At 32.8% G+C, this 17,279-nt stretch overlaps 1 protein-coding gene across 1 annotated transcript; it reads left to right on the forward strand.

Moving 5' to 3' along the window:
• Window positions 1-1,262: 1,262 nt before the first annotated feature.
• On the forward strand, window positions 1,263-6,769 carry LOC145628933 (uncharacterized). Its single transcript, XM_081681370.1, has 5 exons — window positions 1,263-1,455; window positions 3,695-3,767; window positions 4,048-4,096; window positions 5,000-5,123; window positions 6,306-6,769. Exons 1-5 carry the CDS (start codon window positions 1,450-1,452, stop codon window positions 6,411-6,413), a joined length of 360 nt encoding a protein of 119 aa, XP_081537496.1. The 5' UTR covers window positions 1,263-1,449; the 3' UTR covers window positions 6,414-6,769.
• Window positions 6,770-17,279: the final 10,510 nt, after the last annotated feature.

Genomic DNA, 17,279 nt, shown 5'->3' on the forward strand with positions numbered 1-17,279 from the left:
TCTCTTGTTTATTTGAAATTTCACACTTACCACTTATCACTTACCAATGCGCAACAATTATTATTTAATATATTTTATTCTTTTTGTCCATACATATTATTTCATGTTCTTTTCACTTGTAGTCGTGGCACCGATTATTTTTCCTTTTTACTCTCTTATACTTTCGTGTTTATCTGAAATTTCGCACTTACTAATGCTTAACTTATATTATTAATTAATACTACGTATATATAATTAATTTTTGTCCATTCAAATTGAAACAAGCAACCTTAAATTAATAACTAAATACCATACCACAAAGGCCATATCATATTTCATGTTTTTTTTTTTTTACATAGGTGAAATCAAAACTAAATATATTAGCCCGAGTTATAAATTTAATATACATTTACAATTTTCATGTAATGGCACAAGGCATTACCCGGGACCAAATACTAGTGGTATATTTATAAAAAGATTGTAGCCCAAACCCGACAATATTCGAGTGGGGTCAACTTTGATCAGGTCTAATATATCAATTTTGGTATTCATAAATCGGTTCTTAAAGACCTAGTTATCTATATATCTTGTTTTCTTCCACTTATTCAAAAAAATTATGAAAATAATTTAAGTACTGTTAAAGAAAGGTGTGTTCAATATTTATTAAAAAAAATTTAAATTAAAAAAAAAACATTAGCAAAAATTAAAAATTTGTAGCTTTAAAAATAAACATAATAAAAAAAATAATAAGTTAATAAGGCCCTATTCACTTCACCTTAAAGATTTCAATTCAGTAAAAATAATTTCAGTTCAGTAAAATTTAGTTATCTTAAACAATGGTTATAATAGAAGATCTGTAAAAATAATTTCAGTTCAACAAAAATAATTTCAGTTCAATAAAATTAATTTAAGTTCAGCAAATATAATTTTGTTTTAGTAAAAATAATTTCAATTAATCAAAAATACGGTGTAGTGAATGGGCCTAAGTTCAAAGTTTTTATAAACTTGAAAAAAAATAATGAAATAAAAGGGGTATAACATAATAGACGGTTCACCCTAAATAATTTAATTTTGACAAAAATAGTTTCACTATAAAAGTATCAAAAATATATTCATTTAAAAAAAAAAAAAAAAGGTGAGTAGAATATGAAGTAATCAATAAACCATATAATCTAAACCAAATGGAAAACGTAGAGTATATGGACAATACGAGAGTGAGGGATAATTCAAGTGGTTAGAATTCTCATTTCGGTTTCAACCAATCTTGGGATTGATTTCAATCATTCACGCTTGTGGCTCTCTAAATATACATAGACAATACAGTTCTTCATTCATGCCAAATTTGAAAGTACATAGTACTTTAAATCTGTAATACTAGACGCGAAAGAGTGACTTTTAAAAGTAGATTTCCGGATTTTTTCTCCCTCTTTGCCTCCCTCCTTTTTGTTTCTCCATTACTGAAACCAAGCAATGATGGTAAGTCTCCTAAAACAATTTCATCTGCAATTTTCTTAATTTGGTTTAGCTTTAATCTGTCAAATTTCTGTATATGCTTTTTCCTGTAAATCTGCAAACTACCCAGTAAATCCATATGCATTATTTTGCGTTTTTTATTGTTACATTTTGGCAAAGCTACTAACTTTACCAATGTATCTTTAACTTTCTGATTTTATTGCTTCACAATTGATAACCAGACACTAATTTCTTCTTCTGTCATATTGAATTCTGATAATTGCTGGTTGATGCAAGAATATTGTTAAATTTAGATGGGTTTATTTAAAAAGAGAATAATAATTCAGCATTCTTTGAATTATTTGGGTCAATTTTAGATCAAAGCAGTTGCAAGTTTATTTGATGTCCCTTGTTAAAATGCTAGCACTGAAAATTAATTTCGAGAAGTATAAGCTAAAGGGCATATTGCATTTTGGGAACTAATGATATACTTTTTTTTTTTTCTCAAAGTTAGAAATATTCAGGGCATGTGTTATTATGTGGGAATTCTCGAGACTAAAGCACTCCTATTTTAAGAAGATACATGTTTCATGATGTAGTGTATCTTGGTATTTTGATAGTAATATTTGATGGGTACATTAGATCTCATATATGTTTCACTATCTTCGGATTATAAACAAGATGAGGGTTCTTGCAATAGGAAATTAGTAATGTTATCATAGGTTTATAATCGGACTAGGCATTTGTTAAGGTTATGTTGATTGGCGTTGTGTATTGAAGAAAGGAGATGGCTAGTGGGGTTAGAGAAGACTCTACTAGGAGATCAAATTTAATTTTTTCTTTTTGAGGAGAAAATTTAATTTAGAATATGTCATTCTTCAATTGATATTTGGGAAGTTTTTTCAGTTGATAGACGAGAAATTGCCTAAGCTGAACACTTGGATAATGTGTCCGGGGTTAAAGTCTCACTTGTTTTTGTTTATGTTGAAGATGGCTCTGCATAAATAAGACTACTGAATGTATGTTGAACTTTGTAGCATATAAGCTTCCAATTTCGTCATGGTATTAAATATGTGTATATGTGGACAAAATTATAGCGCTTCGATTGTAAAATTAAATTTGAAAGCAGATGTTTACAGTCTTGCCACTCTTATACTTGAATGTATTCTTTGCTTGAACTCCCTCGCCTTAATAGTGTCATTCTTAATCTTAGTTGGTAAGCTGTTATCTCTTACATCAGGTCTATATCTTACATTAGATTGAACTACCAGCTCTATGCTTTTCAGCTTATACTTTCAGTCTTACAAATTTATAAGAATTATAACCTATGAATTCATCCCAAGAAGTCAAGAACACCTCTGCTGCCCTGTCATACAGCTGTCAATATGCGTAAATTATGTGTACTCTAAACATGCTATCAAAACCTTGCTAAAATATCTTCCCTCCCCCTCCACCCAAAAAAAAAAAAAAAAAAAAAAAAAAACCTGATCATAGAAAGCTGTGAAAGATGAATATTTAAAAGGTTTTGTAGATGTTCCATACGACTATGTGATTTGTCTTCATTACAGGAAAGAAGACAAACATTTTACAAATGTTGGGTGCTATTTCTTCGGTTGCCAATCAATTTTGGTATGGAACTTCACTTTTAAACATGGTTTAACTTCCCTCTCCATTATTCTCTCAATTCATGAGGAATTTATTTGTTATATGTTTGCACAAATGAGTTGTCTTAGAGAGTAGGAGAGAATTATAAGTCTAAGGAGATAATCCTCTCACTACCAATTGGTTATGGCCCTTAGACTTCATATCAACTTGCAAGTGGTATAAGCTATATAGCTCTCCTCTGTTGGTACTAACTAGACTCAAATTCAACATTCTCTCAAAACTTGGCATCTGACATGGAACTGCACATATATACTAGTGGCACAAACTAGATAACAACTTGAAGTTCACTTTTTTGAGGTTAGCATTTAATAAGCCGAGGGGACAAGCTCCAGACTCCAGTTTTTCTTGTTGCAATTTCTCGCATGTGCATGTGTGTTGGCATATATTATTATGACCTAGATACAAATTGCCCCATTACGTGTTTTGTCTACCTCTAAGTTTGCTGATTTTTAGTGGACATTGTATGAAGGACTCTGTTTATGGTTTATATTTTATATTCTTCATTATTATATATTATATGGCTCTCTTTATGTCAAACTCTAGCTGAGATTACTAGTCCTGTATTATTACTGACTCTTACTGCTTCCTCTTTATGCAGGAAAAAGAAGCGAAAAAGGAAGCCTTTAGAAAGTATTTAGAGTCTAGCGGCGCTATTGATTCTCTAACTAAAGGTTGGCAATTCTGTTTACCTATAATTATATAATCTCTTGACGAGACACATACATGATATATGTATGTGTATGTACACATAGATGTACTCATGAAGATACATGTATGTGTTTGTACACATAGATGTACTGATGAACTTATCTATATATCTATATGTGCGCAGAAACACAAGATCTTTTAAGGTGGATAAATTCTATATGTTTTTTAAATAAAAAAAAACATGTTGGTTTTCTTGCATAAATAGTCGTTGTACTTACCAGTTCTTGTACATCTGTTTTGTAGTTCTTGTTGCATTGTATGAGCAAGATAACAAGCCTTCCTCTGCTATAGAGTAAGCATCTCTTACACTTTTCCCTCAGTTTTCTTCATGAATTTGTCTCCTGTCATTATTATTGTTGACATAAGAGATTATCATACTTGTATAATTTTTCTCCTCATCCTTTTTCTGTGATATCTGCATCGACTTAGAAATTGACTTTCACTGTAGAGTCCTTATGGTAAAATAATGGTGTATAATTTGGTGTGCTCTCCTATATCCAAATTACCTATTTCTTCCGTTCACTTTTCATTACAATACATTGACTAAAAATTTGAGCGCTTTTGTTCGAAGTGTTGCAATTAAAAGTGAACGGAAGAAGTATTAGCTAAACATCAAAACAGCAGGTTAGTCGTTTGGCTCTATTCCAGTGATACAATGCTAACAGCTTGGCATCTTCATGACACTGGCAACTATACTTTTGAGTAGGTAACTAGGTTCAAAGTCCCACGGAAATGTGTTCATTCACAAAATCCTACCTCTGTCAATCATGGAGTTGCTTAAAGGCAGATCAATAAGATTATGTGTACGTTGTACCTATGTGGAAGATATATAGATGATAAATTTTCTGCCAAAGGATATATTAGCCACATTAGTGATTTTTTTTGTTGGTTTGTAGGCTTTATTTTTTAGTTGTGTTGACTGTAGAGAGACACTAGTTGTCTACCGTTTAAATTCTCTTATGGGATTTATTAGTATATATTTCACTGGTTACTCGTTTATAGACACTTATTTTTATGGCAACTTTGGAGTGGTTGTACTTCTTTTTGGATGGGATTGGAGCTCAATCAGTCATTCCACTCCCCAACAGATGCCCTGTGCTTTTATTAATGATTCTACAACTATTGATTATCAGTTATGACAGCTTGTTTTAATTATGAACATCTACCCTAATGTTTTATAGTTTTGGTTTTACAGATTTGTGCAACAAAAATTGGGGGGACCTACTGTTGCTGAATATGAGAAACTTCAGACTGAGATGTCAAAGCTGCAGGCAAAATACAAGGAGCTTCTGGCCACCCATCAAGAGACTTATAAGCAGGTATTTTCCTTTCCTTTTATCGTGTTTGTTGTATAATTTCCATCGGCAGTATATATGTAAGCCTTACAAGCACTGAAACTGTCATAGTTTACTCTGGTTTTCTTTATTTTCCAACCCTCAGCCTGATAAATGTGTAGTGTGTGTGTCGTTCGCGCGTGTCTGTGTGTGTGTGTGTGTGTGTGTGTGTGACAAAGCAAGTCTTCATACAATCTATGAGATTAAAAGTACAGGCACTTCAAGACTTAACAAAATAGGCTAACGTGTCTTAAAAAAGAACTATACAACTTTTAGTTTGAGAACCAACTTCTATCATTACTGCTAGTTTTCTTAGGAATTATACTTCTGCATCTTCCTATCACCTCTTTCTATATTTGGGAATCGTCTATCAGACTATCACACTCCAGATAGTATATACAGTAGCCAAAATGACAGCATAATGGGCACATTTCCTGAATTTGCTCAATTTGCTTCTGTTCCTGTTTCAATTCAGCACATTTGTAATACCAATCCTGTTTATGTGATTCTGTTTGAGACTCGCAAATGGCACAATTCTGAATTTCTGATCATCAGCCTGATAAATGTTGACTCTGCAGAAAAGCAAATGAATATACTACCTCCGTTTCATATTATTTGCAACGATTAATCATCTAGTGGGCCATTATCTTAATCACAACACGCATACCATCCTAACATATAATCTGTTCATCCTATTGATAATATATGTTTTTTTTTTTTGTGCAAGAGGGGGGGGGGGGGGGGGGGGGGGGTTGTGGACCCTTTGCCTGGATTTTAATCACATTTAAACCCCTACCTCATAATTAAGAAATGAAACGGTTTGACTGAATGCCCCATTGTTAATGGTAAGTACACCTATATTAGTTTTATGACTTTGTTACTTATCTGACTATATCCTTAAACCTATTCGCATAACAAGAAAATTATAAATGGACTGATTGAACATCAAAGTGGTGTGTGCATTATTGGAAATATATGGATGATTAATTACATTTTAGGGAAAGTGACATTAATTTTCGAACATCACTTGAAATTAGTACATGCGACTTTAGTTCCCGGATGGTGGGTGGATTATTAGGTTTCCCTCAATTTATCGATTCAAACCCAACAAGATTATCAGCAAATTAGGAAGGTTATCTTCTGACAAAGATTTTTCACTTTTCTCAGTTAGAACAGTACAAAATTTCTTCCACCATAACCACCTCAGAGGAAACCATTGAAGATAAGTCTCAGAAGGTGAACCATGAAGATGACAACGAAGCAGCAGTACACTAGACTAAGATGAATCCAGCTTAACAAGTTTTGTCGATATAAAGGATTTGAGTGAAGGCTGATATAGCTTTCTGATTCTTGTTCTTGTTGCTGTGTGACCATCTGCAGTAACTAGAATGAATATGAATTCTTGTGTAAAGTAATGGCTTATTATTTTTTTACCTCTTTAGGGGTAATTAATTGGGTTTCTATTTGTAAAGGTCTAAGAGATATACTTGAACTTCATTGTCTTTGGAGAACAAAATTTATGGGGTATGGATTTGTAATGGCTTATACATTTGCTTTGTGAACTCTGATGAAGTTGTATAGATTTGGATGCAATGTATATACTCTATTTATTGAAGTCCTTTAATCTTTAAGATGCTATGTTACCTTACCTTAGTTTGTTGAGCAATCGTAATAAGGTGTCAATTGGGTTGGTTTTGAGTTAGGTCACTTTGGGTTAGGTCATTTTCTGGTAATTCGTTTAGGTAGATTTCAAGGTTAGGTCCGGTCGGATCATTTTCAATTCTATTGCCAATATGCATATTTTAATAAAATAATCACCATTAAAAACATTGATAGTTAGGTTGGGTTGGTATGGGTCCGAGTTGGACCTGAAATAATTTGTACTTTATACAGACTAGAGTAATTCATATTACCTCAATACCCTCCGCACGTTTTCTTGAAATCTTCTCTCTCATTTTACTTATACCAAACAATAGATGTTCCTCTGTCCTCTCCTAAAATGATTTACACATTCTTTTTTTTATTATTATTAATTGTAGATGCATCATAATTGCTTTGCATGGTAGCTTCATGGTAATGTCACTTGTTACCAAACCTTTTACTACGTATTTAATTTTTTAAATACTATCAGCATTCAGCAACCATGCATAATAATTGACGTTGTTTATCTATTAGCTTGAAAGACAAAGTATCTTAATCAGTGAACAGGACAAATATGATAAGGCTAAACATAATATCACTTGGATGTACATTATCTTTATTGGTTATTGTCACCAAACAAAATATGTTCTCTGTATTAGTATTATTGGTACCATGTCATGATCATGCTACATTTTATAGCTGGTCCCAAAAAACTAGTTTCGTAGATAGAACTAGAGGTGTCAATTTGAATGTTTGGATCGAGTCTGATGAGATCAGGTCAAGTCAATTTTCAAAGTTGAGTCATATCAAATTGTTGTGTCCACTCAAGTCGAAATCTGAATCCGGCCGGATTCAGATCGGATTTAGTCAGGTCGGGTGTAGTTTTGACACTTCTAGATAGAACCAGTCTTTATTAACCTAAACAAATGTCTTGTCATCATTGATTTTTTTTTTGATTTTTTTTTTTTTTTTTTTTTTACATAGGAGTTGTACTCGAAAAGGAAATAATTTGATATTAATTATTTGGATAGTATTTTGATTGGCCTAGAGAAAAAGAGGAATTATAACAAGTTATAAATAATACGGAGTAATTTGAAGACTTATAGTGCAATTACATGGAGGTTAGATGTGAAGGATAGGGATAATAAAGATTAATACAAGATGAAAAAAAAAAATACTCCGTATAGGAGTAACGAAAATTGTTGAGTGGAATAACAAGTAGATTAAAAATAAGTTTAGGATAAGATACATAAGTACATTAATAATCTCAATTGGTCTTGTATGGACTCGGTCCACTGGCGGATCTACAGAAAAAATAGCTGCTTTAAATTAAGCTCTAGTAAAATACATATATTAATTATCGTTCGACAACTTTTTAAACATAGTCAGCGTTGCCCTGGTGGTTTGTAATGTGTTTAGAGACTACAATTCAAGGTCCGGGGTTCAATACTCCGTAGATCAATTTTTAATTGACACGTACCATACTATCAATACGCAAGATAAGTATTAAGTACTATTAGTACATAACACTTTTTAAGGCCAAGATGGATAAAGTTGTTCTTGATATGATAGTTTAAAAAAGATATTGAAAGGGTCATATTCATATGTTACAGCTAATGAGACTATTCTGTCAATCTCTTTCGTTATGGTCTACTTCTTGTGTCTAATTGTCCCAACCCATGTAAACAAGATGGCAAGACAATGCACACATCTATCAATCGAGCTCGTCGGCCTCGTTCAGTTTGAGATCCTCCGCTACAAGGCGTTTGAACTAATCCTCCTGCTGCACCGCGAGAGTTGGATTGTTTTTGGACTAATTGGCCCAAGAAATGGTTACAAGAGAGAAACTTTCATTCCTCTTCCATGAGTAGTTGATATCAACTATTCAAGTGTTCATGTCAAGTTCAAATACTAATATTAGCAATTGAAAAAGTCTATGGCCCTATTTGGGAGAAAGCTGAAAGCTGAAGCTGATTGAGTTAGCTGATTTTGACTAGCTGATTTTGTTAACTGATTTGACTAACTTATTGTATTAACTGATTATATAAAAGTGTTTGGTAAATAGCTGATAGCTTAAAGGTGATTGAGTATGTGAAATGACCAATAAGCTAATTGTGGGGTAGGTAGTTTAGATAGGATTTTAAATTAAATGAGGTTATAAGTGTAATTTCACAATAATTAATGAATAAGCTAATTGAAAAAGCTCCTAAAATGAGTTTTTTCAAAAAGAGCTTATTTAGTGGAATAAGCTCTTTCAATAAGTTTAGTACCAAACACTTGTATTAGCTTGTTTGACTAGTCAATCAGCTAAAGTTAGTCAAATAAGCTAATATACCCCCAATAAGCTAACTACCAAACAGGGCCTATATCAACTACCGAAAATATTAGATACTACGTATTGAATTATCAAATTGTCAATGCTAGCAATTAAAGAATTGATACAGATTATAAGTTACTACTTCGCATAATATTGATATCAACATTTAAAAGCAAATTTTGCACAAATATTGTTGTAAATTTGTGGGTATTTTAATGCAAATGGATCGATCATTTTAGGACTAAAATTAGGTCAAAAGGATCGAAATTTTGGGGATGAAGGGAGTATAAAATATCTTAATTCATATTTATTACAATATAAATATTAATGTCTTAATTCGTATTTATTACCGAAAAATACAAGTTAATTTGCCAGATAAACGAATTTTTGTTAATCTGATGGCATTTTTGTAAATATATTGAAAAAGCAGGGTCATTTATTCAGTACTTTTTGTGAGTTGTCCAATTACGGTTTGTTTTTTGCTTTTACTGTTTGGTGAGGAAATTACACATGTACCCCTCATTTATACCCCAAGATAAACAAATTTTGTTTATCTAGGGAATTAACTGGGTATCCCTCATTTATTACATTGTGAATATGAACTCACACAATATTTTATTTTTTTTCAAATGCTTAAATGTCCGTTTTTTTATTTTTCAATATACAGAGTACTATATAACTTTCTCATTGAGTCATTGTCAAGATGGCTTGAATTATTGAGTGGTGCAACATACTTGTCTAGTTCACAGCAATGTCATTTAGATTAGTCCTTAAAAATGGATTTAAATTCTTGACGTGCCTTCACGGCTAAAATAATAAATTAGTGAGTACCAACTACAACTATTATTGACCCTAAATTACTACTTTTAGACGGCCTTCTTACAATTGGCAATGTACCCCTTTTGTAATATGATATGTAGTCTAATTGTCCAAGTTTAGTATTGACTATAAATTCGTCAATTGTTTAATTTTTAATCAATTTTGTCAAATCTCTTACTCCCTCCGTTTCATAATATTAGTCTCATATACTATTTTGGGCGTTTTAAAATAATCTACCCATATTGAATCTATTCCTTTTTTAATTTAATTTTATTTTTCTAATTTGGTCTTATAATTTCTAATCCCATTAGTGGATTGATGACATGGCAGTAATTAAATATTCTGATTGGTCATCAATCCCATTAAACAAGCATTGTAATTGATGTTTTCCAAATAAAAAAATCACAACATTTAATAAGATAGAACTAATTAAGTGTACTAAAATGTAAGATTCCAAATATTATTCATTCTCTTATTTTTTTGTGATTGATACTATATGGGACTAACAAAGTGAAACGGAGGGAGTATATATTATAAGGAGTAGAAAATAGTAATGAATAGCTTTTGCAAAATAGCACTCACCAATGCACCATTACTACTGTGTTCATCATCTTTAATTCGGAGTATTAAAGATCGAAACTCGAAATACAAAATTTACTCCATATCATATCATACCATGTTATACCTAAGACCTTAAATCGAATACTTCTGGTTTACATACACCAAGACGACCAAGTATTGATAAGTTATACTTGGTCGTCTTGATGTATCCGTGTATGTAACAATTTGGTATCATAGACAGGATTAAAATTTGACATCTCAAATTGAGGCTAATGTTGGATTACATAACATAACAAAAAACTCAATTAACATAATATTTACAACCCCGCAAAACTGTACAAAAAAAAAAACAACAAAAAGCAGAATTCCAACTACAAGATGAAAGAAAAAACATCTAAAAAAGAGAAGAAACAATTACAAATAAAGGTTAGCAATGAGATAGGAAATTCCATAAATACCCACCCACAGAAATGGCAAAATCAATGGAAGGAACTCGCAGAAGGAGGAGGAGGAGGAAGAAGAGAAGGGCTAAGAGGTAAAGAAGCAAAAGGAAGATTCCTAAGGATTAAAAACCGAACTCTTCGAGGTAACGGCGCTTCGTTAAACAAATGTTCCAATACTCGGGCTAACACGGCCGTGTACTCCTCCAACATCTCCGCCACAACAGACACCAGCATCATCTTTACAATATCGATATTCGACTTCAAAAACTTTTGTTGAATGTATTGAACAAATTAATTAGTGTTGTTGGTATGTGATATGATCATGGTATGGATAAAAGGAAGGGGGATATAAATGAGAAATTGGAAGATTATTCTGGGGGTTTAAGCATTGATTGATTATGGGTAGGAATTGGAAGAAAGCAGTGGGCGCACAAACCCACGTGTAAGGATTCTGGAGAAAATGGTGGAAAGGGGTAGTAAATAAATAGTGTCGCCCATCTCTCTAGACTTATCTAGATTTTGACATCCAGTGATGCTCGCCACCTTTTCTGTGGGCGTTGGACGTTTCTGGGGTCATATAATTAAATATTTTGTGAAGTTTATGTTAATCCTCTAATGATAATCTAATTTTTTCGACTGAGGTTGTTATATACTACTGGTCTGTTCTCTTACGTTGAAATTCAGTTCAGTTCAGTTCAGGTCCTAATTTCCCTCTCTTATGAAATATTCATTTCAATTCAGCTGAGTTTAGTCAATGAGAACAGGTCATACCTCTGTTTTTTAGCTAACACTATTTGTATATTATTTTATTTTATTTTTTTCAGTTTTTGTGCTTTATATGTAATGAAAGTTATAATCATGTATGATCTATTAGATTTGTTATGATGTATATTTTCAAAATATTAACTTTTTAAAATTTATGTTTCATATTTATTAGTGATTAAAGATATTAATGATTATGTTTGTGCAGTGACAAACATGACTATAAAACATCACCCAAAAATAAACGATGAAAGTATTTTGACAAGGTGCAAACCATGAGCATTGTACATTTGTTGATTTGTACACCTAGAGTATTGGTGCACCAAAAAAAGTTAGGAGTTGAATAAAATTTTGCATTAAAATAAAGGGTAGCTTTTTCAAGTTTAGGTTCAATGCAAATTAATTTATACACGAAGTAAATCAAGTAATAGTTAAACTATTAAACAACCCAGAGAAATGCATCACACTTTTTTTAAATATGAAGTACTTTGTAAGTTCGTAGCAATCTAGGTTTCTTTGTTTGAACTTAAAATCATGGAAGTAGAAATTAGAAGTATTAGAAGTACATGTATATCTAGTACATGTCATTCAGAATTTTCAATCTCCTCTTGAAAAAAAAATAATAATAAAAATATGGATAAAATTGATCTTATCTTGTTCCTGTACTTTTAAAACGATATCATCAAAGATGGACTGCTATATATATGACTTCATGTGACTTAATTTGAAGAAAAATATGTGACTAATTTGATTGGATGAAAAATAAAAAATGGATGGCTACTTAAAAAAAAAAAAAAAAAACTGGTCCCTATTATAGCTATCCTCCCTCTTTAAGGGACGCAAAAAGTGGAAGACAAATAAGCTGCAACCAATCTATCAATATACTTTGTATGAAAGGTGCATCATTTAAACCTATAAATTGAATTGATATATCTTGTATAGTACACCCTGAACCGGTCTAAATGAAATTGGAATAATCTAATCAAGTAATCAGCTCAACATCATCCAAATCCTGTTGTCCTAGTCTACACTTATGTCACTTTTGCCAACTGGGAAATTTTTAGTGGAGTTTAACTAAGTTGCAATTCCTAATTCTAGTCAAAACTTCTTCCTCTAACAAATAACAAATCTTTGTTTGACAGGTTTTCATGGATCAACTCATAGTTTGGAGTAGATAAGGTTCATTATTTGTGGTTTTGTTTTTAATAGATGTGGTATGAAATTTTGAGCTAATTTCTTTTGATTTTGATGTGAATAAGTAATATTATAGCCTAGGAGAGGTTAGATTGAATGAAGCATATACATACTTTGATTACTTTCTCTGTTTTAAACTAAATGAAACAATTGTCTTTTTTGCTATATTTTGTAATTTTTAAGAAAACAAAAACATAGTTCTGCGGGATTTTGCTCAAGTACAAATCAAGGGTAGGGCTTGCCTAGCCATGGTTCATCCCATCATTATAATTTTTTTTTACATAAACTAATTCCAATAAGGTCTTGTTTCGATTTACTGAAAACAACTTAACTGAACTGAACTGATTGGGGCTGAACTGAACTGAACTGAACTAAAGTATTTAACTATGGATTAATGACTTTTAATTATGGATTAGTAATGATATTAATCCACTAATAGTTAATAATAACCATTTGAACATTGAAAATTATTATTATTATTATTATTATTATTATTATTATTATTATTATTATTAGCGTTGTTGTAATATATGCTAAAAAGAAATTTGGCTTAAATTATCATTAGACATAAAGATAAACTAAACCGAATTGAATTGAACTGAACTAAACTTATTAGAGCTGAACTGAACTAAACAGAACTGATTGAGTTGAACTGAACTTAAGCTGAAGAGAACAGACTCTAAGTGGTTATATTTACTCCATTCAATTTGTCTCCGAAAGAACGATCCATTTGGGTTGATTTCACGGGAATTAAGAAACTTAATTTGCAAGTACAAATGTATGGGAAAACACAAGTTAGCAATAATTTGCAATTAATATCTAGAGAGAGAAAGTCCTAGATGTAAGTTATTTATCTTTATCCTATACCTAATAAACATGATGTAATAATGCACTAATCCATGTGATGCTTTATTAGACAATAAGATTAAAGTATTGTTTTACAACAACCAATATAATTAAAATACACAAGATTGCCAAGTTGACACTTTTAGAAGGAAGGAAAATGAATAGATGTTGGGAAAAACAAATGGGTTATTCTTTTTGGGACTAAAATTAGGCCAAATGGGTCGTTCTTTCAGGGACGGAGGGAGTAGTTTTTTTTTTTGCCTTGCATCTGAATTATATATTAGGGTATAGGAGACCAAAGGTTTGAATCCTTAATACCTTAATTTTTTTATTTACGAGTACTCCCTCTGTGTTTTAATAAGTGTTATAGTTTGACCAAACACGCATGCCAAAACACAACTTTGATCATTAATTTAGATAAGGAAAATTTATCAGAAAAAACCATTTATAACAACTTTTTTGTTCAGAAAAACCTTATAAAAAATTTTTGGCCAAGTAAAACCTGATTAAAAAATTATTTTGTTCAAGACGACCTGAGGTCACTTTCCGGCGTTGACTGAACTTTCCCGCCGTTGACCTCCCATGTGCAGGTCACATGACCTTAATTTTTACTATTCCCACCCATTTCTTCTAATCTCACCCCCCTAATCTACCTCTTAACACGTTTCCCCCTATTTTTTTTTTAATTTTCCCTCATTTTCTCTCTCTTCTCTTCACAAAGGAGGCCATTAATCTTCTTCAACTAACACTCTGCCATGGCGTCACTTCTGGTCTGCATGCTTAATCAATGAAGATGCTAATTGAATTAAATTGACACCCACCTTTAACAGTAAGTTTCTTAATTTGTTTCTTTTTAAAGTTTGTTTCTTTCCTTTTTTGGGTTTTTTTTGCTGAACAAAACTCCATTCTCTCTGCCATCGCGAAGAAGAACGCGAGGAAGGAGGCGAAGAAGGTAGTAGCTTCTTGTTCGAAGAAAGTAAGGGGGGCCAATTACAGAGTCATATATAAACCCAAGTATGTTTTTTTCTCAATTTTTGATTTAAAAATTGTTTATGTTAGGGTTTGTTGATTAATTAATTGGAGTATAATATTGTTGAATAATTAATTGGAGTAAAATATTGTCGTTTTGGGAACCATAAAGTCAGAGAATTTGTGTGTTGTGTTTGGTGTATTAACTATATAATAATTCCTTTTCTGCATGTGTTGTTGTTGAATCTGAATTTAGAATTGGTATGCTGTTAATTGAATCAGGTTTAACGGTAGAGATAACGTGTTTAATCCTTGGTATAAATTAATGGAGGCCATTGATATTAGGTTGTACTATGGTGGGGATTTTGTAACAAAGAACAAACAAACATCATATGAAAAGGGGGAATATGATTATTATGGGGTTTCACTTCATCCAAATGTAGGTGAAGTGTGCTATTTTGAGTTTGTCTACTGGATAAAAAATGAGTTAGGATATGCTGATGTGGGAGAAATATGGTTTAGGAAGCATGGGTGTAGTTTGTTCAATGGGAGGAAGCAGATAAAGAGTGATGTGGAGATTCCTGAATTTCTGCAGTCACCAGAAAAGGATGGGTGGTACCACCTGTACTTGGTCCAAAAAGAAAAAAAAACTTATAACACATTGGCTTATGGACCAGGGGTGGGGGTGTATACAGATTTTGAGACTGATTTTAGGGAATCTAGTGACTTGGCTGAGAGTGGGGTCAAGGGTGGTGAGTCAGCAAGCACTTCTAATATGGCCCACAAAAACCCTAGATCTGAAGAAAACACCCTTATAATTGTCTCAAGTGATCCATCAAACACAACCTCCCTCACCAACTTCCCACCTAACTTTCAAAGCATTCAACCCTCAAACACAAATTCACTATCAAAACAGACCTCTTTCATAAGCATCAACAACTCTGTTATAGGGGATGAAAGGCAGAAGCTGCCAGTAGTTCCTACCCAGAAAAAAACCTTACAGCAAAAAGAGTTTGAGGAAGTAGAAAATAGGAATGCAGCTGGTGTAGTGGAACCTTTAGATGATAGTTAGCAAGTGCTTGAAATTGCTGATCATTTTGAGAAACCAGTACATGAAGATGATGGAGAGGACAGATCTGGCAGTGAGGATGTTCCTTATTTAACTAATGAGGATTATGATGATTTGTTCCAGAAGTATGTGGACCTTGACATAACAGAGAGAGTGACTAGGAGCTTAGGTGCTGTTACAGTACATCATGATGATGAGGCAGATGATGAGGATGGTAATCCAAATGGTATAGAGTTGGAAGATGATGTGGTGCTTGATGATAGTGATGATGAGGTAGTCAGCTTGATAGGATCAGATGATGAGGGTCCTAACTATCTAGTGTTCAATCTAGTAACTGATTTTAGGGGAAAGATTGTTCTGAGTAAAGGGTTGAAGTTCCCCTCCAATTCAATATTCAGGAAAGCTCTTAGACACCATGCAATTGAAAATGGATATGACTACTATTATTTGCACAATAATAGGAGTAGGGTCACTGTTTTTTGTGCAAAAAGGTGTAGTTGTCCTTGGAAAAGGGCTAGGATTTTAGAGTGTAAGTGTAAAGATAGGAGAAAGTGCATATTCAAGGTTTACTGTTGTAAGTTGAAAGATGAGGATACCTGACAGATCAAGAGTCTAAGATTGAGGCATATATGCAGCCATCAAAATCATAATACCAAGTTGTCCTCACAGTATCTGGCTGACAGATATGTTGAGGATTGGAGAGATGATCCTTCCATGAAACTTCAAGCTTTTATCAAGAGAGCAAGGAGAGAGCTTAGACTTGAAATAGGGTACTATATGGCATACTATGCTAGATCTAAGGCATTCAAGATGATATTTGGAGATGCAAACTTAGAATACAGCAGAGTATGGGATTATGCAGCCACAATCATAAAGTATAACCCAGGATCTACAGCAAAGGTGAAGGTGACAGGGATTGAGAATCCACCACCTCTTTTTCAGAGGTTGTACATTTGCTTACAGGCATGCAAAGAGGGTTTCATGGAAGGGCACAGACCTATCCTTGGTGTAGATGGTGCACACTTAAGAGGACCATATCCAGGTATCTTACTCACAGCAGTAAGAAAAGATGGAAACCAAAACATCTTTCCTGTTGCCTAGGCAGTAGTTGAGACTGAAAATTCAGAGACTTGGACTTGGTTCTTGGGCTTGTTGAAAGATGATCTAGGTTCAGTTGCAGATTCAATAACATGGGTGCATGAGAAAGAGGATCTGACTTACATGTCAGATAGACAAAAGGTAGTTTCTACTCAGTTGTTGTTGAGAATATGTGTATTTCCTTGCTTCTAAATTCCGGTTCTGTATTCTAACTTGAAATCAAATTTAAGGTTTGATTGATGCATTCAAGACAACTATTCCCAATGCAGACACAAGATATTGTTGCAGACACATTTGGACCAACTTTAAGGGCAAATTTTCAGGTGTGGTATACAGAGAACATTTCTGGAAGGCTGCAAGGTCATCAACTGTGGTATGCAATTGCAATTTGCCATGATTTAGAACTTAAATATGTTTTGTGT

The sequence above is a fragment of the Chenopodium album genome, chromosome 4 (assembly GCF_948465745.1).
Source record: "Chenopodium album chromosome 4, dcCheAlbu1.1, whole genome shotgun sequence".
NCBI classification, from domain to species: domain Eukaryota; kingdom Viridiplantae; phylum Streptophyta; class Magnoliopsida; order Caryophyllales; family Amaranthaceae; genus Chenopodium; species Chenopodium album.

Coding starts and splice junctions, on each gene's coding strand:
- LOC145628933 (XM_081681370.1), top strand. Junction 3,768..4,047: donor TATTGATTCTCTAACTAAAG/GTTGGCAATTCT, acceptor TCTGTTTTGTAG/TTCTTGTTGCATTGTATGAG. Junction 4,097..4,999: donor AAGCCTTCCTCTGCTATAGA/GTAAGCATCTCT, acceptor TTGGTTTTACAG/ATTTGTGCAACAAAAATTGG.